A 27031-nucleotide genomic window follows, 5' to 3' on the forward strand; every position below is an offset into this window, starting at 1 on the left:
GAAATCTGCTGGACGCTGTGCGGTTACACAGAGAAGCCTTGCCTCCAGACCTCCAGCAGCTGTTGGTCATTGGGGAGGGGGTTCCCGCTGAGCGGCAGGAGTGGAGTCCCAGTCTGGACCAGGAGGACCCAGAGCCCCCACATATTAATGAGGAACTCTGGATCAGTCAGGAGGGAGAGCAGCTTCAGGAGGACCCAGAGCCCCCACATATGAATGAGGAACTCTGGATCAGTCAGGAGGGAGAGCAGCTTCAGGAGGACCCAGAGCCCCCAGACATTAAAGAGGAACAGGAGGAACTCTGGATCAGTCAGGAGGGAGAGCAGCTTCAGGAGGACCCAGAGCCCCCACATATTAATGAGGAACAGGAGGACCTCTGGACCAGTCAGGAGGGAGAGCAGCTTCAAGGGCTGGGTGAAGCTGATATCACCAAGTTCCCATTCACTGCTGTTCCTGTGAAGAGTGAAGATGATGAAGAGAAACCTCAGTCCTCACAGCTTCGTCAAAGCCAAACTGAGGAGAACAGAGAGGCAGAGCCTCTAGGCAGCAGCTCAACTGAACAGATGGAAACAGAAGCTGATGGAGAGGATTCTGGAGTATCAGAACCATCCAGGAAATTATATCTTATATATGTATATCCAGCTAGTAATTCACAACCAACTAGTGTTGACAAGACTTCAAACTCTTCTGAGACTAAAGACAGTGATCATAAATGTGTGGAAACTAGTGATCCTCAGTCAGGTTTCAGTCTGAGACGATATAATTGTGAATTCTGCGGTAGACGTTTTTTCCAAAATGGATCCTTGAAGACACACATGCAAATCCACACAAGAGATATACTATTTAATTGTTCAATCTGTGGTAAAGGTTTTGGTCGTAAGGGATCCTTGAAGACACACATGATAATCCACACAGGAGATACGCAATTTAATTGTTCAATTTGTGGTAAAGGTTTTGGTCGTAATGTTGACTTGAACAGACACATGATAACCCACACAGGAGATAAACAGTTTAATTGCCTAATCTGTGGTAAACGTTTTGGTGTTAAGGGTGATTTGAAGAGACACATGATAGTCCACACAAGAGATAAACAATTTAATTGCTCAGTTTGTGGTAAAAGTTTTGGTCTTAAAGGAAACCTGAAGACACACATGATAACCCACACAGGAGAGTAAACATTTAATTCAGGGTTCCCACAGCCATGAAAACCTAGAAAAGGACTGGATTTCAAAATCTTGTTTTCCAGACCTGGGAAAATCAAGTCATGAATGAAATTAGTAAAATCCTTGTAGCATGGGCATGACTATTTGTCACTTACAGCAGGCCAGGTGCTGACATCACCTGGCTGGCACCAAAGATAAGCCAGTAGCAGATGGCCAGTTTAGTAGCCTACTTTTCACCATTAGGTGGCAGGCTTCACCACAGATTACCACCCATTATGTTCCATTAGAGCTATTCAAGTATTCCTGCTGGCACACTGGAAACTGCATTTGAGGAATTTGAGTCCTGAAGGTTTGAAGTTAACTCAATTATTTCTTGTGTCTCTGTTGTTAATGTTGTTGTTCTTTTGGTAATAATAGGATGCTAATAAAGCTTATTGAATTGAATTGAATTGAACTGAATGGGCAATAATAGAGATGTAGAGCAGGGATACTCAACTTGCTTTGCCCGGGGGCCACTTAAGTGAAATGATAGGAGGCCAGGGGCCAGTTAATAAACAAACAATATACATTTTTCTGTAGCGGATTGTAGGTTTTTGTGGTGTCAGCCGGAGTTTAGTCTGACAATGTTGTGCACACCGGATAGTTAGTTAGGGTAAGTACATACATAAGTGCCTGGGTAGCGAGCAGACGGCGGTATTTGACAATTTAGCAGCTAAATCATAGATTATTGAAAGATATTCCATATTCCAGACTGAAATGCTATAACAGAAGTGGAGTATTGGCCAGAATGACATGAACATTTGGACACTTATTCAGCGGGTATCTTGCATGTTGCATTCAGGTGCACTGTTTTTTCTTTTGCAATTCTATCGCGGGCCACACGGGGGGTGCCCGCGGGCCGCATGTGGCCGAAAGTTGAGCATCACTGATGTAGAGCTTGAATCACTCAACTAAATCTGGGCAGCAGGGAGATAAATCCACTTGCCTGGAAGTTGAGAATGAGAAGCCAGGGGTCAGTTGTCCATGCAGCGCACGGATCTGCACTTTCAGGCGCAGTGCAGAAGGTAGAGATGATTAACATTGAGCTCCTCCGTTTAGAGCAGTTTGGATCAGCTCAGCTGTAGCCTAGGCTAACTGCAGTGAAAAGGACTTATGTGGCACAGTGGTAAAGTGATTGGCAGTGTCGCCTCACTGCAAGAGCGACATGAGTTTGCATAATCCACCCTGTGTGTGGCTTTCCTCTGTAAAAACATACAAGTCAGGTGGTTGGAGACTCAAAGAGAAAAGATAGAGGTCTGCACACTGCATAATGCTCCTGAAGTGGATTTATTAAAAGCACAACGTTTCGGACGTCACGTCCTTCATCAAGGTGCAATACAAAACGGGTGTGGGGGAGTGGTATAAATACCTGGGGAAATGGGTGTCCCGATTGATTAAAAGATACACAGAATGCACACTAGGGGGCCCTGTTGACCAGAGTAGACAATCAAACAAACTTGGTCCGACAACCATTTCTGCAATCTGATGGCAGAAACCACATGTTAACGCCAGGTGTAAATGGCCTCACTATCACCCATAGTTGTATATGAATGCAATGTGCTCGTCAGTAAATCTGTATGATATAGCCCTAGCAGTGACCTGTGTGTTATCACATCAGAGTCTGGATTCATGTCTCCATAATGTTATCATATAGTCATCTAATTTCTCATCATGTTCCAGGGGAGAGAAAGTGAATCAAAGTTTGAAGCCTTTATATTTCATAGCCTTTTTGCCCTTTATATATGTAGCAAGCACTCGTTATTAGAATTAGGGCTGGGTATCGCCACTGACTTCCCGATACGATACGATTCCGATACACAAGGTCCCAAGTCGATACGATTTCCGATACGATATCAATATTTTAGTTACAATACCAGTTTTGCTTTGATAATGGAAGAGATTCTCAAAGAACTAATGCTGTAAATTGTACAAGGAACCCTCTAACCTGGTGCATTATTAAAAAATATTAATATTTACATTAAGAATTTACCATAAAGCAAGCAGTTACATCATGTAATTATTTTTTATTTAAACATGACCAACATAGTCATTCAACATCTTATCTTTCTTTACAGTCTTCTGTCTCTTTCTTTACAGTCTTCTGTGAGAAGCCAAACAAATTTAGATTTCCACTATACAACAGAATCATTGAACAGCAGCATGTTGTAAACAGTGTTTCATAAAGTATAAATGCGAAGCTATAGCATTCTCTACATTACTGGCTAGACGTCTAATACTCTTCAGCTGGAAGAAGGTTAGGGCACCATCCCATAAGCGCTGGGTAGAAGAGGTAATGTCCCATCTCAAACTAGAACAGCTTAAACACACTGCCCGAGGCTCCACCCAGAAGTACCTTAAGATCTGGCAACCGTTTTTGTCCTACTTCGAGACGGAGTTCCCACAGGTTATAGAAGAGTAGCTGCTCCCCCCCATCCCCCCATCCTATCCTACATTTTGTTTTGTTTTGTTTATTCGTCAATTGTACCTTGTGTATGTATTTGTGTTCTTGTCCTGACTGGTTTAATTGAATTGAATTGTATTGGTTTTGATTTATTGAGTAGTGTCGGTATTGTTGTGGGTTTGTTTTTGTTTTGTCCTGTTCTGTCTGTGTTAATTTGGAGAACGGAGTGCTCTGAAGAACCAATAAAAACATTTGAATAATAAAGTATAAATGCTTTGTAAATAAAATAAAATAAAATACAGCTCATGAACATTTCCAGTTCACAAACATTATAGTGCAAACAGATTTGAGGTCTGTCCATCTGGCTCATGGTGCATGCACAATGCACATGTAGCCTACAGTATTTATGTTTTTGTTTAAACTACAAACATAAATAAACGTCAACTTGAAACTATGTTTTAACTACCACACACAGCCTATAATATTATAGCCTATGTTTATTTATTTTTTAAAGTAAAAAAAAGTAAAATGCATTTTAAAAGATCGATACAGGGATTTATGTATCGATACTTGTTCCTTCACATGAATATCGATTCAATATCGATATTTTTAACCCAGCCGCAATTAGAATCAGAGTCAGAGATGCTTTATTGCCAAGTACATAACATGTCAAATGTTGCGACATGACAAGTAGACCTGTAGCAAATCTAAGTGAGAGGGAGAAGCAGGAATACACAATGCAGAATGCACATGGAACAAAGACATACAAAACCCCACATACATAGTACAAATAGGATTGTGGAAGACATTAATTCAGACAAAAGTCTATATATGATTTGCAAAAAGATATAGAATGAATTCATACACGTGTATGTTTTTGCTCTTTAGAGGCAGTGGTGGTGAGTGTCCCATTAGTACAGCGTTTTCAAAGTCTGAGACCGTGGGCCTCCCCTCAGACAAAGCCCCATTACCGTTGCTTAGTTTCACTAAATTCTTGGATGCCTACATGAAAAAATCTCCCCCAAACTACTGTATCTCAGTATCTCATTTTCAGCCTCCCCTGAAACTGTTTGGAGCCCCCCCTAGGTGGCCCACCTCCCACTTTGAAAACCTCTGTATTACTGCAATAGTCTTGTGTACATTTGATTTAGCAAAACACATGATCCATTCTTACCAATTAGCCAAACACTGAAACCTCATGCACTGACCTATCTTCATACTCCCCAAGTCTGTGATCTCAATCTGCTCTCTGTAGGCTTGCTGTTGCATCAGCTTCCTCAGCTTCAGATGGGCTTTGGTTTTCCCTCAAAGGAGAGTCTCTTGACTGACATATGATTTCCCCCAGAATCGAGATTCTTCTTGATATTCATGGTTTTTATTTTCATCCTAGCCCATTTCAGGTTCTCCATATGTGATCAACTTGATGGGTGGGGAGTGAATCCTGCACTTTTTCCCGACCTGCATTGCCATGGTGAGCACCCTGCTATCACATCACATTTCAGACACTTTGAATCTGGTTCAATTCCTCTGTTGTGAAGCGTATTTGCATGGTGTCACCGCAGAGGCGCAGAGGGCCTTCATCTAAATGCATTACATTTTCTCTCCACAATACAGAGACCTATGATCCAACACCCTCCATGTTATAGGCATTTCTGAAATAATCTTGTGGCACACGAGAACGGCGAAAGGATGTGAACGTTGTATTATTTGTCTCGGAAATAGGCTTTAAGCATTTTTCTTTTCAATGACATTTGTTACTGTCAACTTTAGATTTGATTATTTCGAGCGTAAAGAATGAAACATTGCACACACAGCGGGTAGCGTAGCACTGAGGTCTCGCACAATATGGATGTTTTTCTTATTGAATTTCATACAAAGACATGCTGATGTTTTAGTAAGCCCCACAAAGCCTGCGCTTCCTGCTTTTTTGAACTTGTGTCAATTCACAAACATTTCTTTCTACTTTCATGAGGCACATATACATATTAGGGGTGTCTAAAATAATCGATTATAAGATGCATCACGATGCGGACGTGCACGATTCTGCATCGATTCACAAATGTCGAAAATCGATTATTAATTTTCTTTTCTTTTCTTTTTTTAAATAATCAAATAAAATATAATGGAAGTACATGCAGTTGTTTATTTTAATTATGGATCATAATACAATGCAATTCCAAATGCACTTTTATTTTAAAAGTAGCCACACAGTGAGAAAAAAGAAAGTGAGAAAAAATAAATCATGTATTGGGGAAAAAAAGTGATGCATCGATTTAAGATGCATCGAGATGCATCGATAATCGTTTTATAATCGAATCGTAGCCTTCTGAATCGTAATCGAATCGTGAGGCCAGTGAAGATTCACAGCCCTAATACATATACATACACATACACATACACATACACATATACATTATGGCCTGAAATTAATTGATTCCAGACTCTTTCTCTTTTGGAATACATTTCCCTCCCATTTTCAACAGACTGTGGAGGAAGTTCTCTGTAGAAAGGGGGGCGGAGTTGGTTGTGGTACTTTTAATTTCTTCAGTTGATGCAGGAAAAAGCTCCTCTGCTGGGCTTTATTAATTGAAGGGGATAACTTGACTGACACCAACAGCTGTGGGTGGGATGTGTGGAGAGGAAGTAGTCAGAGATAGGATGCGTTGGAGAGGAAGTAGTCAGAGATAGGATGCTTGGAGAGGAAGTAGTCAGAGATAGGATGCTTGGAGAGGAAGTAGTCAGAGATAGGATGCGTGGAGAGGAAGTAGTCAGAGATAGGATGCTTGGAGAGGAAGTAGTCAGCGATAGGATGCGTTGGAGAGGAAGTAGTCAGAGATAGGATGCTTGGAGAGGAAGTAGTCAGAGATAGGATGCGTGGAGAGGAAGTAGTCAGAGATAGGATGCTTGGAGAAGAAGTAGTCAGAGATAGGATGCGTGGAGAGGAAGTAGTCAGAGATAGGATGCGTTGGAGAGGAAGTAGTCAGAGATAGGATGCGTTGGAGAGGAAGTAGTCAGAGATAGGATGCTTGGAGAAGAAGTAGTCAGAGATAGGATGCGTGGAGAGGAAGTAGTCAGAGATAGGATGCTTGGAGAGGAAGTAGTCAGAGATAGGATGATTGGAGAGGAAGTAGTCAGAGATAGGATGCTTGGAGAGGAAGTAGTCAGAGATAGGATGCGTTGGAGAGGAAGTAGTCAGAGATATGATGCTTGGAGAAGAAGTAGTCAGAGATAGGATGCGTGGAGAGGAAGTAGTCAGAGATAGGATGCTTGGAGAGGAAGTAGTCAGAGATAGGATGCTTGGAGAGGAAGTAGTCAGCGATAGGATGCTTGGAGAGGAAGTAGTCAGAGATAGGATGCTTGGAGAGGAAGTAGTCAGAGATAGGATGCTTGGAGAGGAAGTAGTCAGAGATAGGATGCTTGGAGAGGAAGTAGTCAGCGATAGGATGCTTGGAGAGGAAGTAGTCAGAGATAGGATGCTTGGAGAGGAAGTAGTCAGAGATAGGATGCTTGGAGAGGAAGTAGTCAGAGATAGGATGCTTGGAGAGGAAGTAGTCAGAGATAGGATGCTTGGAGAGGAAGTAGTCAGAGATAGGATGCTTGGAGAGGAAGTAGTATTTGCTCTACTGTTACATTGAACTCTAGTTGTCTACTACACCGCCAGTAGTGTATTCTTGTTCATAATTGTGTAACATGATTGTAGTGTTATGACTGTGACTTGCATAGCAGAGCAGTTTTGCTCTGATGCTTATTATTATGATGATGATGATGATGATGATGATGATGATGATGATGATCATCATCATATAATGCTTCTGAAATGACTTGTAATCTGCAAGTGCTCACAAGCCTTGTTGCGTTTACACTCCCACAGACACAACAGCCACACAAACCAAACAGCCCACAGATCGGCAACATGGATGCAACGACATGGCGTCAATGCAAACAACTGGAGGGTTAAAGGTTTTTTTTCTGGAGTTTCACTCATTTGTCATAACCCCCCTACATAAACAAGATACACACTGCCTTTACTGTCATAACCCCCCTACATAAACAAGATACACACTGCCTTCACTGTCATAACCCCCCTACATAAACAAGATACACACTGCCTTTACTGTCATAACCCCCCTACATAAACAAGATACACACTGCCTTTACTGTCACAACCCCCCTACATAAACAAGATACACACTGCCTTCACTGTCATAACCCCCCTACATAAACAAGATACACACTGCCTTTACTGTCATAACCCCCCTACATAAACAAGATACACACTGCCTTCACTGTCATAACCCCCCTACATAAACAAGATACACACTGCCTTCACTGTCATAACCCCCTACATAAACAAGATACACACTGCCTTCACTGTCATAACCCCCCTACATAAACAAGATACACACTGCCTTTACTGTCATAACCCCCCTACATAAACAAGATACACACTGCCTTCACTGTCATAACCCCCCTACATAAACAAGATACACACTGCCTTTACTGTCATAACCCCCCTACATAAACAAGATACACCCTGCCTTCACTGTCATAACCCCCCTACATAAACAAGATACACACTGCCTTCACTGTCATAACCCCCCTACATAAACAAGATACACACTGCCTTTACTGTCATAACCCCCCTACATAAACAAGATACACACTGCCTTTACTGTCATAACCCCCCTACATAAACAAGATACACACTGCCTTTACTGTCATAACCCCCCTACATAAACAAGATACACACTGCCTTTACTGTCATAACCCCCTACATAAACAAGATACACACTGCCTTCACTGTCACAACCCCCCTACATAAACAAGATACACACTGCCTTTACTGTCATAACCCCCCTACATAAACAAGATACACACTGCCTTTACTGTCATAACCCCCCTACATAAACAAGATACACACTGCCTTTACTGTCATAACCCCCCTACATCAACAAGATACACACTGCCTTTACTGTCATAACCCCCCTACATAAACAAGATACACACTGCCTTTACTGTCATAACGCCCCTACATAAACAAGATACACACTGCCTTTACTGTCATAACCCCCCTACATAAACAAGATACACACTGCCTTTACTGTCATAACCCCCCTACATAAACAAGATACACACTGCCTTTACTGTCATAACCCCCCTACATAAACAAGAAACACACTGCCTTTACTGTCATAACCCCCTACATAAACAAGATACACACTGCCTTTACTGTCATAACCCCCCTACATAAACAAGATACACACTGCCTTTACTGTCATAACCCCCCTACATAAACAAGATACACACTGCCTTTACTGTCATAACCCCCCTACATAAACAAGATACACACTGCCTTTACTGTCATAACCCCCCTACATAAACAAGATACACACTGCCTTTACTGTCATAACCCCCCTACATAAACAAGATACACACTGCCTTCACTGTCATAACCCCCCTACATAAACAAGATACACACTGCCTTTATTGTCATAACCCCCCTACATAAACAAGATACACACTGCCTTCACTGTCATAACCCCCCTACATAAACAAGATACACACTGCCTTTACTGTCATAACCCCCCTACATAAACAAGATACACACTGCCTTTACTGTCATAACCCCCTACATAAACAAGATACACACTGCCTTTACTGTCATAACCTCCCTACATAAACAAGATACACACTGCCTTTACTGTCATAACCCCCCTACATAAACAAGATACACACTGCCTTTACTGTCATAACCCCCCTACATAAACAAGATACACACTGCCTTTACTGTCATAACCCCCCTACATACACAAGATACACACTGCCTTTACTGTCATAACCCCCCTACATAAACAAGATACACACTGCCTTTACTGTCATAACCCCCCTACATAAACAAGATACACACTGCCTTTACTGTCATAACCCCCCTACATAAACAACATACACACTGCCTTTACTGTCATAACCCCCTACATAAACAAGATACACACTGCCTTTACTGTCATAACCCCCCTACATAAACAAGATACACACTGCCTTTACTGTCATAACCCCCCTACATAAACAAGATACACACTGCCTTTACTGTCATAACCCCCCTACATAAACAAGATACACACTGCCTTCACTGTCATAACCCCCCTACATAAACAAGATACACACTGCCTTTACTGTCATAACCCCCCTACATAAACAAGATACACACTGCCTTTACTGTCATAACCCCCCTACATAAACAAGATACACACTGCCTTCACTGTCATAACCCCCCTACATAAACAAGATACACACTGCCTTCACTGTCATAACCCCCCTACATAAACAAGATACACACTGCCTTCACTGTCATAACCCCCCTACATAAACAAGATACACACTGCCTTTACTGTCATAACCCCCCTACATAAACAAGATACACACTGCCTTTACTGCCATAACCCCCCTACATAAACAAGATACACACTGCCTTTACTGTCATAACCCCCTACATAAACAAGATACACACTGCCTTTACTGTCATAACCCCCCTACATAAACAAGATACACACTGCCTTTACTGTCATAACCCCCCTACATAAACAAGATACACACTGCCTTTACTGTCATAACCCCCCTACATAAACAAGATACACACTGCCTTCACTGTCATAACCCCCCTACATAAACAAGACACACTGCCTTCACTGTCATAACCCCCCTACATAAACAAGATACACTCTGCCTTCACTGTCATAACCCCCCTACATAAACAAGATACACACTGCCTTTACTGTCATAACCCCCCTACATAAACAAGATACACACTGCCTTCACTGTCATAACCCCCCTACATAAACAAGATACACACTGCCTTTACTGTCATAACCCCCCTACATAAACAAGATACACACTGCCTTTACTGTCATAACCCCCCTACATAAACAAGATACACACTGCCTTTACTGTCATAACCCCCCTACATAAACAAGATACACACTGCCTTTACTGTCATAACCCCCCTACATAAACAAGATACACACTGCCTTTACTGTCATAACCCCCCTACATAAACAAGATACACACTGCCTTCACTGTCATAACCCCCCTACATAAACAAGATACACACTGCCTTTACTGTCATAACCCCCCTACATAAACAAGATACACACTGCCTTCACTGTCATAACCCCCCTACATAAACAAGATACACACTGCCTTCACTGTCATAACCCCCCTACATAAACAAGATACACACTGCCTTTACTGTCATAACCCCCCTACATAAACAAGATACACACTGCCTTTACTGTCATAACCCCCCTACATAAACAAGATACACACTGCCTTCACTGTCATAACCCCCCTACATAAACAAGATACACTCTGCCTTCACTGTCATAACCCCCCTACATAAACAAGATACACACTGCCTTTACTGTCATAACCCCCTACATAAACAAGATACACACTGCCTTCACTGTCATAACCCCCCTACATAAACAAGATACACACTGCCTTCACTGTCATAACCCCCCTACATAAACAAGATACACACTGCCTTTACTGTCATAACCCCCCTACATAAACAAGATACACACTGCCTTCACTGTCATAACCCCCCTACATAAACAAGATACACACTGCCTTTACTGTCATAACCCCCCTACATAAACAAGATACACACTGCCTTCACTGTCACTCTCTGTGCAATATACAGTGAGCTACAGTCAAGTTAGTGAGTATCGCCATAGAATGGAGACTATGGTACAGCCGTTCAAAATGACCAAAAACACATCTCACAGCGCCAAAATACATGTTGTGCTTCAGGTACTAAACGAAAAAAAGGGCTCGCAACACAATTTTAGATAGCTCCCGTGGTGGACAACATTTATTTAGACAAACCGTTTCGGCCTGGTTCGGGGCCTTCGTCAGTGTCAAGTGAAAAATACATTTACAAGGAAGTGCTTAAATAGCGTTTTCATGGGTCTTTGGCTCCACCTAGTGGTGTGGAGGCAGACCCAGGTACAATCTTCAGAGGAGTTTCACAAAGCATAAATCACAGTCTAAGGAAAAGGAAAATGGTGGCAGAACCTATTCAGCTCTCCGAATAAAACTCAACATACAATAGCTCTACACAGCAATCACTGCACAGTATATCTATAGAGTATGAACATATTTTAGAACTGGACGCCATCAGTCAGCTCGGCCCTCTGAGTATCTCACAGAGAACATTCATCCATACAGTCTTTTATCAAAAGGAAATAAAAGGCAAAAACAACTGGGATATGAGTGTGCAGCACAGAGGTCTCACAAGTAAGGCCTGACATCAAAGTCCTCATTGAGTCCAATGGGTGCCCAAAAAGTCAATCCACCATAATTCTGTCTTTAGGAGGAGATTGTCCATGTTTCCATGTGCTTCAGGTACTCACCACCAGATGAAATATTAATCCAACATGCAGAGAAATTATCTTTTTAAAGGGAAATAGATAGACAGCATAGAGCGCGTACGCTGTGTACAGCGGAAGCGCTGTTACAGGCAAACAAGGAAGTAACTCGGTGTGGGGATTTACTCTGAAAATGATGTTTCACATAACTTTGGATTAATATTTCATCGCGTGGTGAGTACCTGAAGCACAACATGTATTTTGGCGCTGTGAGATGTGTTTTTTGTCATTTTGAACAGCTGTACCATAGTCTCCATTCTATGACGATACTCACTAACTTGACTGTAGCTCACTGTATATTGCACAGAGAGTGACAGTAAAAGCAGTGTGTATCTTGTTTATGTAGGGGGGTTATGGCAAATGAGCGTAACTCTGGTGGCGTATCCCTTTAAAGCATTGCTGGAGTTGTGTTGTGATGAAAGTTTTGTTCTGAGTTCAGAGAAGACAACGTGACAGGCTAATAAATATTCATCAGAAGGGGAGAGTCAAGTCAATGTATTGTTAGGTAGAAGAGCTAGCTGAAACGTGTCATACTAAATGGGTTTCCAGGGATTTGAAAAAGTGGGGCTATGAAATGGTTAATCCAAGCCTAATTTAATGCACTCTGCTGTTGCCTGCAGACTGCAGTAACCTACAGTAGTGAAGCTATCCCATTATTAATATGTTAGCTGTTTTTTTATGAAATAAGATTTAGCATGTACTTTTTATATGTTTGGTAGCAAATTTGGCCAGCAGTAAGGACAATAATCTAATGAATAGGCTACCATACATTTCAGAGAATGGCAGAAAAGTAGGTTTTAAAGTAAATTTAATAGTATAATTTTTTCATGCAATTGACAACTATCCTGACATTCGAAATGTAAGTAGGCTAGGCCTAATACATTATAATTGTTATGCTACATTTTTCTTTCATTTGTTTTTGTTGATTTTTGTCATGTTAATTATGCCAGTTACTTGCTATCTAGTCTGAATAAAGTGTATTATTGTACCCCGGCCCCCGTCATCTAAGCAAGTTGAAAGAAACCTACAAGTTATATTATTTAACCCTGTTTCTAAAATAGAAGAGTATGTCTATTGCCTAAAGATGGACGGGATAATGATGACCCACAGAACTGCAGGGAAATGACATTGATTTATGTGCAACACTAGAGGCCGCCAGTGAGCCATGTATGTTATTCATGTAGCTCCGAGCAAACGTGAACGGTGAGTAAAATGTGCCTTGCCTTATCGACTGTAGGCCTATTATTGGCTGTAATGGTGATGATCCTGATGGACGCACACGGACTCGGTTCAATATTATTAAACTCACACGTATTAAAAGCTTGATAGACATCGCCTAGGCTACTAGAATATGAGGGAGCGACAAACAACTTGAGCGGTAAAAGGCAACCTGGCTAGCCGGGATTCCCAAACGCGTCGTATCATAGTCAATTTATTCCATAGCCTATAATATAGTGAAAACCACCCAACAAAGACGAAGGTTTGAAATGAGAGCTGTTGAGGGAAACTGCCGTTGGGACCTGTTGTTGTTGGGAAACACCGAGCGAGCGATTCCAACCTGTCGCATCGCATATTAGGCTACCTATAAATTGTATAGTCATCAACAATGCGTGCCTGTAAATAATGCACACATGTTGCTAAACACATCTCTGTCCATGTGACTGCAGCAGCCAAGTCCTGCTCTGCATTTGTTCCCACCTGCTTGTCACTATGAGAGACACCATCAGACTTAATGAAATGTAGCCTACTACTATGCATCGATTAGGAATTGGATAGCTGTCATAATTGAATATAGGCCTACCGGGAAAAAATAAATGGCTAGTAATCCATAACCACACAGGCTACTGTTGACAATATTATAATGGCATAGCCCATCCATATGTAGGCTATAATAGTCAACTCCCTTTATTATACAATTCTTTTAACATTCCCATATGAGTATCATCGTGATTATACACATTCAAATAAAAGTGAGCGCAGAATGGCTCGGGGAGATCATGATGTGGAGGTGGGAACCTCTGAGGTGGAAATGGGCAGCATTGAGGACGCGCGGATTCCTCCTCTCTCCAGCTGAGTAGACGACCTCCTACCGACTTATTTCACGTCACCCCGCCCGTCTGCCTGCCTGCCTGCCGTGCGTCTCCGGTCTCCTCCCTACAACCTTTACTGCGACCAGCCCCTTTGAGCGACTCAGACCTGGGAAAGAGACGGTGTAGAGAGAGAGAGAGAGAGAGAGAGAAGCTAAATACATGCAGACTCCAACATCACCACCTGCTCCAGCAAAACACGAGGAGTAGGACGCACAAGTGCAGGCGCGTCCATGCGTGCCAGGCCAGCCGAACAAGACGATACAACACGGGCAACAAGGACCGACCACCGATCCCAATTGGAATAAGAGTTTACCTTAAGAACTCTGTGGAAAGAGCACAGATTTGTTCCAAAAAATAAATACATGAGTAGGCCTACATGGTCAGAAGAGTCATGCATCTGAACAGAGAAGAAGAGAACAGCAAAGGTGAGCAAAAAGATACCAGCTGCCTACAATCAGGCTGCCTCCCTGTATAGTTCAACGCTCTCGCGTTGGTTGCCAAACGCCCTTGAGTAGTATGTGCTGTTGGTCTCAAGTAATGATGCTGGGGGTCATTCCAACAAGCTGTTGGGTAACTGCTGGTTTTTTACTATCGCCAATAGGCGTTTATCATTAACCAAAACGCACCAAAAAGCCTGTAGCTAATGCAACGGCAATACGGGGGTGTGCATGCCTACATCTAAACGCGGCAATGTTCAATGACTGATCCTAATTGGTCTGTGAGACTTGGATCACTTGTTGTGCTCGTTGTGAAGGTCATCCTCCTGTTCTCCGGCATCATATTAACGAGCAGCAGCCGTGTTTGTGTCGTGGCTACGAGACGCGTGGTGTTTGTGTTGTCGCCTAAATCGACTCGCCACGATCGGTGTCCTCCGTCGTGATCGGTCGGCATAATTAAGGGACTAGACGAGCGATAATGACGCGAATAGTTCCCCCACTGTCGCCTGGCTGGCTATCCCCAACCCTATATAGGCAGCGTGGTGCGTGGTGATGGAGTGGAACAGCTTGAGCGTGTTATTGTTGCCTCTCTGCCACAGATCGACGGCATTTGACGCTCTGGTGTTATTTGAACTGAGGTCGAGGTCACCGACAAACACTTGATGCTGAAGGAGAGTTGCCTCTGAATGTCCTCAAGGCTGCATGACGCAGCCTCAGGACATCTGATGCATGATCGTTAACCTGCATGTGTGCTCACTGTAGCATAGTGATGAGTTCAGCATGATTTGAAGTGATTGATTTCTTATAGGCTATTCTATTATGACCGTTATGATATGCACAGAGTGGGACCTGCCACGTAACTTATTTTCCTATCTTGTAAGGCAATCAGATATGTCCATATTTAATTAGCCTACATTTACTGCTCTTGTCAACACAAGTTGATCTGAATATGGGGGTTAAGTGTGGAGGACTCCCAACCTGTCAGTAGGAAACAGTAAAAAATAACTTCTTGATGCTACGTGGTGACATTTCGCTGGCTAGAATAGAATCCCATGCTTTTAGTTGACAAGAACTTTTACCACACTGCAGCACTAGCAGAGATTTTTTAAATCGATTTAAGTTTTCCCGTTTCTTAATATCACGCTGATATTGATATGATATTGCAGGTCAGGGAATACAGCCGCTTTGTTTTCATCTGCAGCTGTCATTGTCAACCTTTTTAAAGGTTTGTTTTGGCCAGGTGTAACGCACGCTGCTGCGTAAGGACTTTCCCATGTGTGTGTGTACAGTGGCACACCGATGTGTGTGTGTGTGTGTGTGTGTGTGTGTGTACAGTGGCACACCGAGGGGGTTCCTCTTCACAAATGTCTCATGGCATCATTGCCAGATGGTTTCATTGGGGACAACTGAGATGAGTCACCATCTGCAACTAGAAGTGATTTCATGATTACATGACAGCCCTGTGTGTGTGTGTGTGTGTGTGTGTGTGTGTGTGTGTGTGTGTGTGTGTGTGTGTGTGTGTGTGTGTGTGTGAGACAGGTGTGCCTGCATTGACAAAAAAAATGGAATATGTCTACAACCTAGTGCCATACGTATGAAGCAGAACGCCATATTTTATTTGATTATATTGATTGACCTATGTAGCCTAACTGAAGCAATTTGGCCACAACATAATAATAATGATTATATTAACTAGAAATTCTAGGGTGGAGAGGCTCCGGAGATGATGTGCCATGGGGGCAGTTATGGAAATGTTTGTACGAGTACAGGATTACAGCCGCTCCTTATAGACGATGTTGTCTGTTGTTCCCTCCTCATCACCTTCAATAAGTACTTTCATGCTGCTGGCTGGCTTCTCCCTGGAGAAGGCTGTGTAGAGCTGGCCATGAGCAAACACTGGCTGAGGTAGGTAGATGCCAAATCAATCATTCTGTTTGTTGATGGTAACTGAGAAAGCAAATCTGATTGGGAACTGCTGTCTGACAAAGGACAGCTCATAATATCTGTCATGGCGAGGAATTCTTGGCAGGAAGATCCTTTCACCTTGTTTGTCCCTACAGCAATCTCACATTCAACCACCTTGTCCATCATCTGCACCACCATCATCCGGGTGGCGTTCTTGAGAATACGCTTAGGACCTGCTTGTAGGTTCCTAAGCAGATCGGGGCCAAGGTGACGCACTGGTAGCGCTGTCGCCTCACAGCCAGAACATCCTGGGTTCAATTCTGGCCTGGGACGCTGTTGGCACTGAGGGTGTGTTCCCCCTCATGTCTTCAGTGCCTACTGCCCAGGTGGACTACAGTATCTTGTCAAAAGGGCCATTCTGTGTGTTTTCATGTTCTCCCCTAGCCCCATAATGTGACGCTGCTACTGTACTCTGATATTCTCATACAGCAGCCAGCATCACACAGCGAGCGTTCTAATCCTCAATTGGTGGAAAACGCTGTTAAAAAAGCTCTCCTACCCGTATCCGACCTCCGATTGCAGATCCGAAGATATGATAGTCTGCCTAGTGAAGCCAGTAATTTAGCCGGGTGGTTAAAAATGATACTGCTGCGTGAAACAACCGTTTAGAAGCAGTCTTTGCACAGCCTGTGCCGTATTGAGGACAGGAGAAGCTTCCTAGTGCCGACAGGAACCATGGAGTTTGAGTATTTCATGACATGTTTTGCTTCCCAGGTGCGCTGGATTTCCGTTGATCACTGACAGCCGCCGTCTCCGTGTGACTGCATGTGTTGTTTGCTCGCTGCGTGCAAGCGGTGCACCATGATAGTGAGATCAAACACACCCTGCTGTAAATTCAGTGCAGGCTGTGGAAAGACTGCTTCTAAACGGTTGTTTCACACAAGCAGTATCATTTTTAACTGCCCCGGCTAAATTACTGGCTTCACTAGGGGGACTATCATATCTTCGGATCTGCAATCGGAGGTCGGATACGGGTAGGAGAGCTTTTTTAACAGCATTTTCCACCGATTGAGCATTAGAACGCTGTGTGACGCTGACTGCTGTACGAGAATATCGGAGTACAGTAGCAGCGTCACGTTATGGGGCTAGTTCTCCCCGTGCTCCCCTGAGGTTCCTCCATGCAACATCGGTATGGACCCCCACTATAAACATGCAGAAGATCGTTAAAGTGAAGAGAACTTTGCTGATAATGTTCTATAAGACATGCATCCTGCATGTACAAAACAAGAACAAACTATTCCTAGTTGAGCAAATGTGCGCTGTGCATGCCAATAGAGCCGACGAGGCCACGCAGCAGCTGAGCTGCGGCGTATGCGAGCTGCAGGGCGAGGCCACGCAGCAGCTGAGCTGCGGCGTATGCGAGCTGCAGGGCGAGCCTCGGACTCGAGCGTACGCAGCGCGTGAGATTCCTAGTACATCAAGATCACCACATCGTGTCCCGGTGGATCAGCGCCGGTATGTCATGTAACTGTGACAGTCCTGGGTTCAAATCCGGCCCAGGACTTTTATCGGATCCCCCAATCTCTCTCACAGTCTTTCATGTCTCTCTGTACTCGGCACGGTTGAATAAATGCAAAATGGATATTATATTATTATATATGATATCATATATTTTCTCAAGTAGTGATCATCTATCATAGTGACATACAGATGATGAGAGCACATGGAAGCAGAACATAGGAAACCCAATGCGATGGCAAGAAAACAATGAAGAAAGTAGATCTACTGTTAGGTCTACTCTTTATGCTACATGTAGAGAGTGTAAATCTGTCATTCTGACAAGCCACTATTACTAGAAGGTCGTGATACATTAAAAGATGGGGATGGCCGATCTGGTCCAATATCGGTATCGGGTGCCGATATTGGCACTAATTCACGGATCGGATCGGAATCGGGGGATTTATTTATTTTTTATTCTTTTGCAATTCCAGCGCGGGCCGCACAGTGCTGGCCGTAATTTGCCCATGTATAATAGTATCCTTCTTTGCCTTGTATATTTTCTTAATTCTGTCTGCTTTTTGCAAGGTATATTATTATTATTTATTTATTTTAATAAAAAAAATCTTTAATTGGCCAAATCTTTGCCTATACTGTATATTCAAGAAAGATATTGGTATCTGCATAATATCGGTATCGGCAGATATCCAAATTCAGGTATCGGAATCAGATTGGAAGTGAAAAAATGTGGATCGCTGCATCCCTAATGAAAGATGTCAGGTTTCAATGCTGCAGTCTGTTCTGCCACTTAAACCCCAGAGAAACAGATGCTGCTGTCTTTTGTGTCAGAATGATTCAGATCATAGCTTACATTAATGATCAAAGTTTTAGCCTATAGACCTCCAGCCTCGTCATCATTAGAGATGCTGCGATCGAGATTTTTCAATTCCGATCCGATTTCGATATTTTAGCTCAAAACCGATCCGATTCCGATCAAATTTCGATACCCGATTCGATACCGATTTCGATCCGATACCGATACAGCACATATTTAAGTCTCTCTATGCTGTCTGATAGCTAGCAGGCAACAAACATTTTTAGGGTTAGGTATGTATGTGTGTGCTTTGGTAATATAGTATGTAAACGATTTAGTTCATCTAATTCATTTGATGTAAAACTAAAACATAACAATCAAATTAGGGCTGGGCGAGATGGATGATTTAATATTCCATAGCTCTGACCTAAGCAAATCTGACATCACTATTGTGATATAATATTTTTTTTAGTAAAGTGTATCACTCAATAGTCAATACAAAAAATAATGGCTTTTATAGAACCGAAAGCCTAGCTGCTTAGTCTGCAGATAAAACATAAAAAATTACATTTAGACTCTTATTGGCATGACGGCAACATATAAGCGGTCTGAATTTTGCATGGGGCCAGTTCTATAGTGAGGCATGGAAAGCCTCACTATACGCCATCATATCTGTGTCGTTTCACTTTTGACTGAAAAATGATGCCTGTAGTCTAGATTAAAGAAAATACATGTACTGTATGTGATGTTGACAATTATGTAGGCTATGTGCGCATTCGTTTTCCTTATAGATCATGAGTGCTCCGCAGCTAGCTACGTTAGCTTGCATGTAACGTTTAGCGTTAGTTGATTTTGGAGACGCAAACCCTGGACGTTTCATTTTGAGTAGGCTAATGCATAAGGTTCTCTATGGTTTACGCCAGCTCTGGGAGTATGAAATGCTTTAAATGCGGGGGTTTTGGTCACAACAAGCTTGTGGAGCGCTGCCCTGCAACCTGATAGCCTAACCAGCTAGCTAACGTTAGCCCCGTTAGCCATCATCACAACAGCTAACGTTAACGCCAAAACAAATCCGCTGCCTCATCCCCACGTTTGGTTTAGCGTAACGCCAGCTCAGACTTTCCCCTAATCTCAGAAACCTTGCGGGACATGTATTGCAAATTGCAATAGTGGTTGTTTTGTTATAATTTGAAACTGTCGGTCAGCCACACTGGGGGCGGCCATGTTTTGCCAGTCTATGGTGCGGACGCGTGATTTCGAATCGCACATAGGTTGGGTGTGTCTGACGTTTTGGCCCTGGCCATCCTAGGCTCAACGCGGCCTCTGTGTGCTGCTGCTGCTGCTGCTGCTGCATGCTGGATAGAAATCCTGGAGCGGAGTCATGGAATGGAGTGCTTATATCGGAGCCTTGGATCGGTCATTTTCGCTGGAATCCGATCCGATCCGATCCATGTTTTTTGGCTGATATCGCGCCGATATCCGATCACATGATCGGATCGCAGCATCTCTAGTCATCATTGGCATGTTGAATTACCTTGGAACACATGGAACACTTTCTGACAAAGATCATCTACTTCAGGATGAATATTAGGACTGCAATTGAGCACTTTATTATTTACAAAATCTTAATAAATGTAACAAATCTTCACTGTTTTTGGAGCCTATATACTGCGCATGGCCTAGACCTCGGCTCCCCTATTTCTCAGAATCTCCCCCATCCCAAAAGTCTCTCCCATTCCATCATGACCTTCAGACCTTGACATTGACTTTTCTTTAAACCCATTTGCTGAACCTGTCAGTATTTCAGTGTCGGCTTGGCTTGTGTTTTCCTCTCAGCTTCCAATGAACGACTCCATTTCACTTCACAAAGATCACAAAGTGCATCCAAAACACCTTCAAGGATCTTCTGTTTGTGTAATACGCAGCATCGTTATTCTATCATTCCAAGTTTTATTTTTGGAAAAGTCGTCATGTCTGCTCATTCAGACGGATTAGATTAAGCGGTTTTTAACATTGACTTTGATATCAGCTTCTACCCACAAATGTCACCTTGGGCCCACAGCATGAAACTAAGTGAAGATACTGGACTTGTTATGAAAGATACTGGACTTGTTCTGAAAGATACTGGACTTGTTATGAAAGATACTGGACTTGTTATGAAAGATACTGGACTTGTTATGAAAGACGACCTCGTGGAAATGACAAAACCCACCTCAAGTAGAACAATTTGCATCAATTTCCCCATGATGTCCAAACTATATTTCCTGATTTCCTGAAATAAGATGGATAAGTCACACCATTATTGTCACAGTAATGGCTAACTTACATAGATGAATAACCAGAGGGTAAATGAAAAAATACTTTCTTATGATGCATCTAACCTTGAGACGCTGCAAAGAGATGATAAAAGCCAAAAAGATCACCAAAATGCAAAATGAGAAATTCACACTTGCAAACCTCTCACTTTGTCTAAATGTGTTGTGAAGGTATAGCTCATGTCATCTGCACAGCACTTTGTTTTGATATCTCGTATATGTTCACGGTGGTGCACTGCTCTGTGGCAGTGATACTCAACTGGTGGCCCGCGATGGAATTGCACAAAAAAAACTGTGCACCTGAACGCAACATGCAAGATACCCGCTGAATAAGGCCATGTTCAGACTAGGAGGCCAAATCTGATTTGTGAACTTTAGTGACCTATTAATGACTTTATCCAGATTGGTTTTATGAGTCTGGATGCTCCAAGTCTGATTTGTGTCACTTGTCCCAAACCACATATGGAGGTAGTTTCCAATCTGCTTTCGACTGATGTGACTTGAGTGCGGACGCGCAGATCCACCAAATCTGATTTGAACGTCACTCGCAACTTGCCATCAAATGCTTCTGCGCAGGAAAACCACGTCACCAACGTACATATTTACTGCCGCCCACGTCGTTCCCATAGCAACCCATGCAGATAGGCTGTTTAGGTCTGGACACACAGATCCGACTTGAGAATCAGATTTGTGGCAGTGCGGACACACTCCCAAATCTGATTTGGGAAACCAATCAAGATAATGATGATTAATGACTTTATCAGCAAATCGGATTTGCCTGTAATGTGAACATGGCCTAAGTGTCCAAATGTTCATGTCATTCTGGCCAATTCTCCACTTCTGTTATATCATTTCAGTCTGGAATATGGAATATCTTTCAATAATCTATGATTTAGCTGCTAAATTGTCTAATACCGCCGTCTGCTCGCTACCCAGGCACTTATGTATGTACTTAACCTAACTAACTATCCGGTGTGCACAACATTGTCAGACTAAACTCCGGCTGACACCCCAAAAACCTACAATCCGCTACAGAAAAATGTATATTGATTGTTTATTAACTGGCCCCTGGTCTTCTATCATTTCACGAAAGTGGCCCCCGGGCAAAGCAAGTTGAGTATCCCTGGTCTATGGGCTCACTTTGAAGGCAATGTGTCTAGAACGCTCTGATCGTTTGTCACAGATGAGCAGGCTTCTGATTGTTAAAAAAATAGAAGGGCACTCAGAGAGCGCAGAGTAGACCTTCGCCAAGGCCAATTGCATGTTCATGAGGCTTGTTTGTGAGTTGTCATTACATTACATTACATTACATGACATTACATTACATTACGTCATTTGGCAGACGCTTTTATCCAAAGCGACTTACAACAACACATTTTGTCAGCAATAGAGCAATCAACTATGTAACACTAGTCTATGACAACTACAACTTCTGAAGGAATAGTGTTTTTTTTTGAGAGACAGAGGGAGAGAGATGTTAGTTCAAGAAGGGCCCAGATGGAGCATAAAAGGTGTGTTTTAAGTTTTTGCCGAAAGATTGGCATCATCTTGTATCTATTTTCATGTTATTTATTGCTACTTGTTCAAAACTCTTTAATGAGTTGCTCTAGCATCTCTTTCTCTCTTTCATCAGATCTACGTCATGAACAGATTCATCTTTCTCTTTCACCAGATCTAGTCAAGTCAAGTCAAGTTTATTTGTATAGCCCTAATTCACAAGCATGTCCCAGAGGGCTTCACAGAAAATATGTCTAGCTAATTCTAGCTGACACAACAGTAGCAAATTACAGTAGTAATGATAACACATTGAACTACGTCATGAACAGATTCATCTCTTTCTCTTTCATCAGATCTACGTCATGAACAGATTCAGATCACAATTAGAAGCGTAACCATGAGTACAAATCAATCGGGTGTCTTTGCTAATGTTTTGTGAATGAAGAATATGGTTATTATGTAACTCAACATTCAGTAATAACATAAAGTCAAATCTGAATGTGCACCCGAGCAGGCCCCAGAATTCCAGAGAACATGCTCCAGTGATCCAGATGAGCTGTATTTGAGGAGCTGGTGAGTGAGATAATGATCACGCACCACTTGTTGGCTCACAGACTACAAATCAGACACCTTGCTTTGTGTTAGCTTTGTGTTAGCTTTGTGTTAGCCTTGTGTTCGGTTTGTGTTAGCTTTGTGTTAGCTTTGTGTTAGCTTTGTGTTAGCTTTGTGTTAGCCTTGTGTTCGGTTTGTGTTAGCTTTGTGTTAGCCAGCAACTGTGTAGTTCCAATTCCCCCGACAAATTGTTGGTGTACTTAGCTATGAAGTGATCAATTGACAAGAGACAATAGTCACTGTCTGCTCAGTACTTAGTCAGTTATCATGCAGTTCCTCACGTCACCACTATGCACGTCGTGTTTTGTTAAGATTCACAACATGGCCTTGGGAACATTCATCAGCAGTGATTCGCTTTCTCACTTGGCAACATTTCTGTCAATCAGCAGAGCAATTTAGTTATGTGTGTGTGTGTGTGTGTGTGCGTGCGTGTGCGTGCGTGCGCGCGTGTTTGACTTTGGGTATATAAGAATTGTTCTCACACATTGATTGAACTGTCCTAGAATATAACAATAACATTATGGTGTATGAAAATGTGACATCACTTGTCGGCCTAAGATTATGTATTATTTCTTGGTTCAATAGATCACAGCCACACCTCGATACACACTCTGAATATACATATGAATAAAACATCTGATGTGGAATGAGAGAAGTGGTTGTAGTCTCTCTATCGTAGGCCAGGTGTAAATGTCAGATGTCAGTGAGTCTTCAATTCAATTTTTATGAATGCGTGACATGGATCTTCAGAGCTAATGACTTATAATGAGTATATCCAGAATCAATGGCAAAAAGAGCTGCAATCTTATTAATGGCTTAAGAGACAACGTGAGAGAGAGAGAGAGAGAGCAGCAATTAATATCAAACAAATGTATTTTTATCCCCTGTTTAACTCTGAGCCAAGCAAGCCACTTAGATTGACAGACTCAAGGGGCAAGACAGTAAGTGAGAAAGCCCCACGTGATAGCCACCCGTCAATCTCTCTCTCTCTCTCTCTCTCCCTCTCTGCTCAACACTGTTGTAACTCCATTTTATTTTGAAATTCAGTTGACTTTGCCATTTCCCACGGATATTGTCGCGTTTTTTCTTTCATGGCTTGACAGAAGAAGCCTGCCTGCACGCGCCTTGTCGGCTTGAAAATAGAACTCATGCCTAAACGATAAAATCGGCAAGCCACAGGCAAGGCGTGGGTACACGCAGGGTTCACGCTCAGGCGCCCGGTGTACACAGCCTCGTTGACTAAAACGGACGCCTATTTAAAAGCGTGGGTAAAGGCAAGGCTTGGGTGGCCGGTGTGAACTAAGCCTTAAGTTAAGCGCAGAGTCCTGTCTGAACAGGGTACGAGTGTTAAGTTAAGCGCAACACCAACTGTCACATTGATTTGCCCCATGATGTCCAATTTGAAATGAAGGTATCATAAAAACGAGGTGTGTATGTGTGTGTGTGTGTGTGTGTGTGTTTACACACTTGTCTATGCTCTTACATAACTGTTTCAGCAGAGTTGTGCTGTCTGAGAAATGTGCAAGCATGCTCATGAACACACTAAACACACCATCCCTCGGCTGCTAATTGTTCCTCTCCTCTCTCTTCTTCACTCCTCTCCTCTCTCCTCCTCTCCTCCCCTCTCTTATTCTCTCCTCTCCTCCTCTCCTCTTCTCTCTCTCCTCTCCTCTCTCCTCCCGTCTCCTCTCCTCTCTTCTTCTCTCCTCTCTCTCCTCTTCTCTCCTCCTCTCCTCCCGTCTCCTCTCTTCTTCTCTCCTCCTCCCCTCTCCTCCTCCCCTCCTCTCCTCTCCTCTCTCTTGTCTCCTCCTCTCCTCTCCTCTCCTCTTCACTCCTCCTCTCCTATCCTCTCCTCCCATCTCCTCTCCCCTCTCTCCTCTCCTCTCTCTTGTCTCCTCCTCTCCTCTCTCCTCTCCTCTTCACTCCTCCTCTCCTCTTCTCTCCTCCTCTCCTCCCCTCTTCTCCTCTTCTCTCTCTTCTCTCCTCCACTTCTACTTTGTCCTTTGTAATTATTTATAAGAAGATGCACAGAGGCAACCAGGGGACCAAAGATGGCAGAGAGGATTTCATGAATCTGGGTGAGGTTGCATGGAGTAACTAGCCGGCTACCAGTGTGCCGTGTGGGTTGAGAATGTTGCTGGCAGATATAGGCGCTGGTGGAGAAAGACAGAAATAGATAATTGGCGACGGAGGCAGAGAGGAAGAGAGAGAGGCAGTCTAGGATTTGAGAGAACATCTATGTTACGCCTCCCAGAAGTCAGCAAAAGAGACGTACAGTATGCTTTTTAATCAGTGATCCCATTGAAGCAACACTCAGAGAGACTGTACAACACTCAGAGAGACTGTACAACACTTATGCCTACCCCACACTACAGGATAATTTGCAAGATTATGGCCAAGATTCCCCCCTCCTGATTTTCTCGGGGGTGCTCCCGATTTGAAGCGCGTCGGGCAGATAATCTTCCCAAATGATCCTGTAGTGTGTGGGGTTCAAAGATTCACAATCGGGAAGACTGCCTCTTCCCGATTGTGAATCGGCCATATCTAACATGTTAGATATTTACAACCCGACAGGCGATTGCATCTTGAGCAGAGAGCCAGTAGTAGCTGCGTTTCCATTAGTTTTTCGCAAAATAAACTGGTCCGCGTCCACCCGCAGCCCCGCACAGAAACAAAGAACGAGGAAATTGTCATCGAGGTGAAATACCCGTGCGTCTTTGAACGGGACGGAAAACTAATGCTATACTGCAAAGCATGTAGCCTACAACAAGCGCTTAGGTCTCAGCTTCCCGCATCGCGAGTGTCCGCACGGAAAAGTGAGTCAAATCAGCAGACGCGCCCCTCCACAAGACACCTGTGCAGACGGTTTTCGCCTGGCCGTGCACAGTAGGCCTACACCCCGAATGGACGCGGCTGTCCGCGCAAATATTAGTTAAACAAATCCTTTCAGTGCAAATGCATTATAAAAAAATAAAATAAAATAAAAAATCGAAAACGAAATGACACTACTACACCCGGTGCGCACACTGAATAGGCATTTTAAAAGTTAACGTCGAGCCCTGCTTCAAGGTGAATCTTCGGCATAATCTTCTAGTGTGTGGGGTTGTGTTTGAACAGACGCGATTGTGTGTGTGTCCCAAGATTGAAATGTTAAAAAATCGGCTCTCTCTGTCCTGTAGTGTGTGGGCTCTCAAGATTTTTATAATCTTCAAGGATTTGAAAATCCTGTAGTGTGGGGTAGGCATTAGACTGTACAACACTCAGAGATTGTGCAACACTCAGACACTGTACAGGGAGAAACACTCAGAGACTGTACAACACTCAGAGAGACTGTACAACACTCAGAGACTGTACAACACTCAGAGAGACTGTACAACACTCAGAGAGACTGTACAACACTCAGACTGTACAACACTCAGAGACTGTACAACACTCAGAGAGACACTACAACACTCAGACTGTACAACACTCAGAGAGACTGTACAACACTCAGAGAGACTGTACAACACTCAGAGACTGTACAACACTCAGAGAGACTGTACAACACTCAGAGAGACTGTACAACACTCAGAGAGACTGTACAACACTCAGAGAGACTGTACAACACTCAGAGAGACTGTACAACACTCAGAGACTGTACAACACCCAGAGAGACTGTACAACACTCAGAGACTGTACAACACTCAGAGAGACTGTACAACACTCAGAGAGACTGTACAACACTCAGAGAGACTGTACAACACTCAGAGACTGTACAACACTCAGAGACTGTACAACACTCAGAGAGACTGTACAACACTCAGAGACTGTACAGGGAGAAACACTCAGAGACTGTGCA

The 27031-nt window shown here is 43.1% G+C and overlaps 1 protein-coding gene across 1 annotated transcript in view; it reads left to right on the top strand.

The window, feature by feature from the left end:
* Positions 1-14492: 14492 nt before the first annotated feature.
* syt7b (synaptotagmin VIIb) overlaps positions 14493-27031 on the top strand; it is a gene marked incomplete at both ends in the record, with an annotated part of 128520 nt that continues 115981 nt past the window's right edge. The window contains one exon of the mRNA XM_083662266.1: positions 14493-14541. Within this exon, the coding sequence (XP_083518392.1) occupies positions 14493-14541 (49 nt within the window). The remainder of the gene's footprint in view (positions 14542-27031) is intronic.

The sequence above is a fragment of the Poromitra crassiceps genome (genome assembly GCF_964638095.1).
Source record: "Poromitra crassiceps genome assembly, chromosome: 28".
NCBI classification, from domain to species: Eukaryota; Metazoa; Chordata; class Actinopteri; order Beryciformes; family Melamphaidae; genus Poromitra; species Poromitra crassiceps.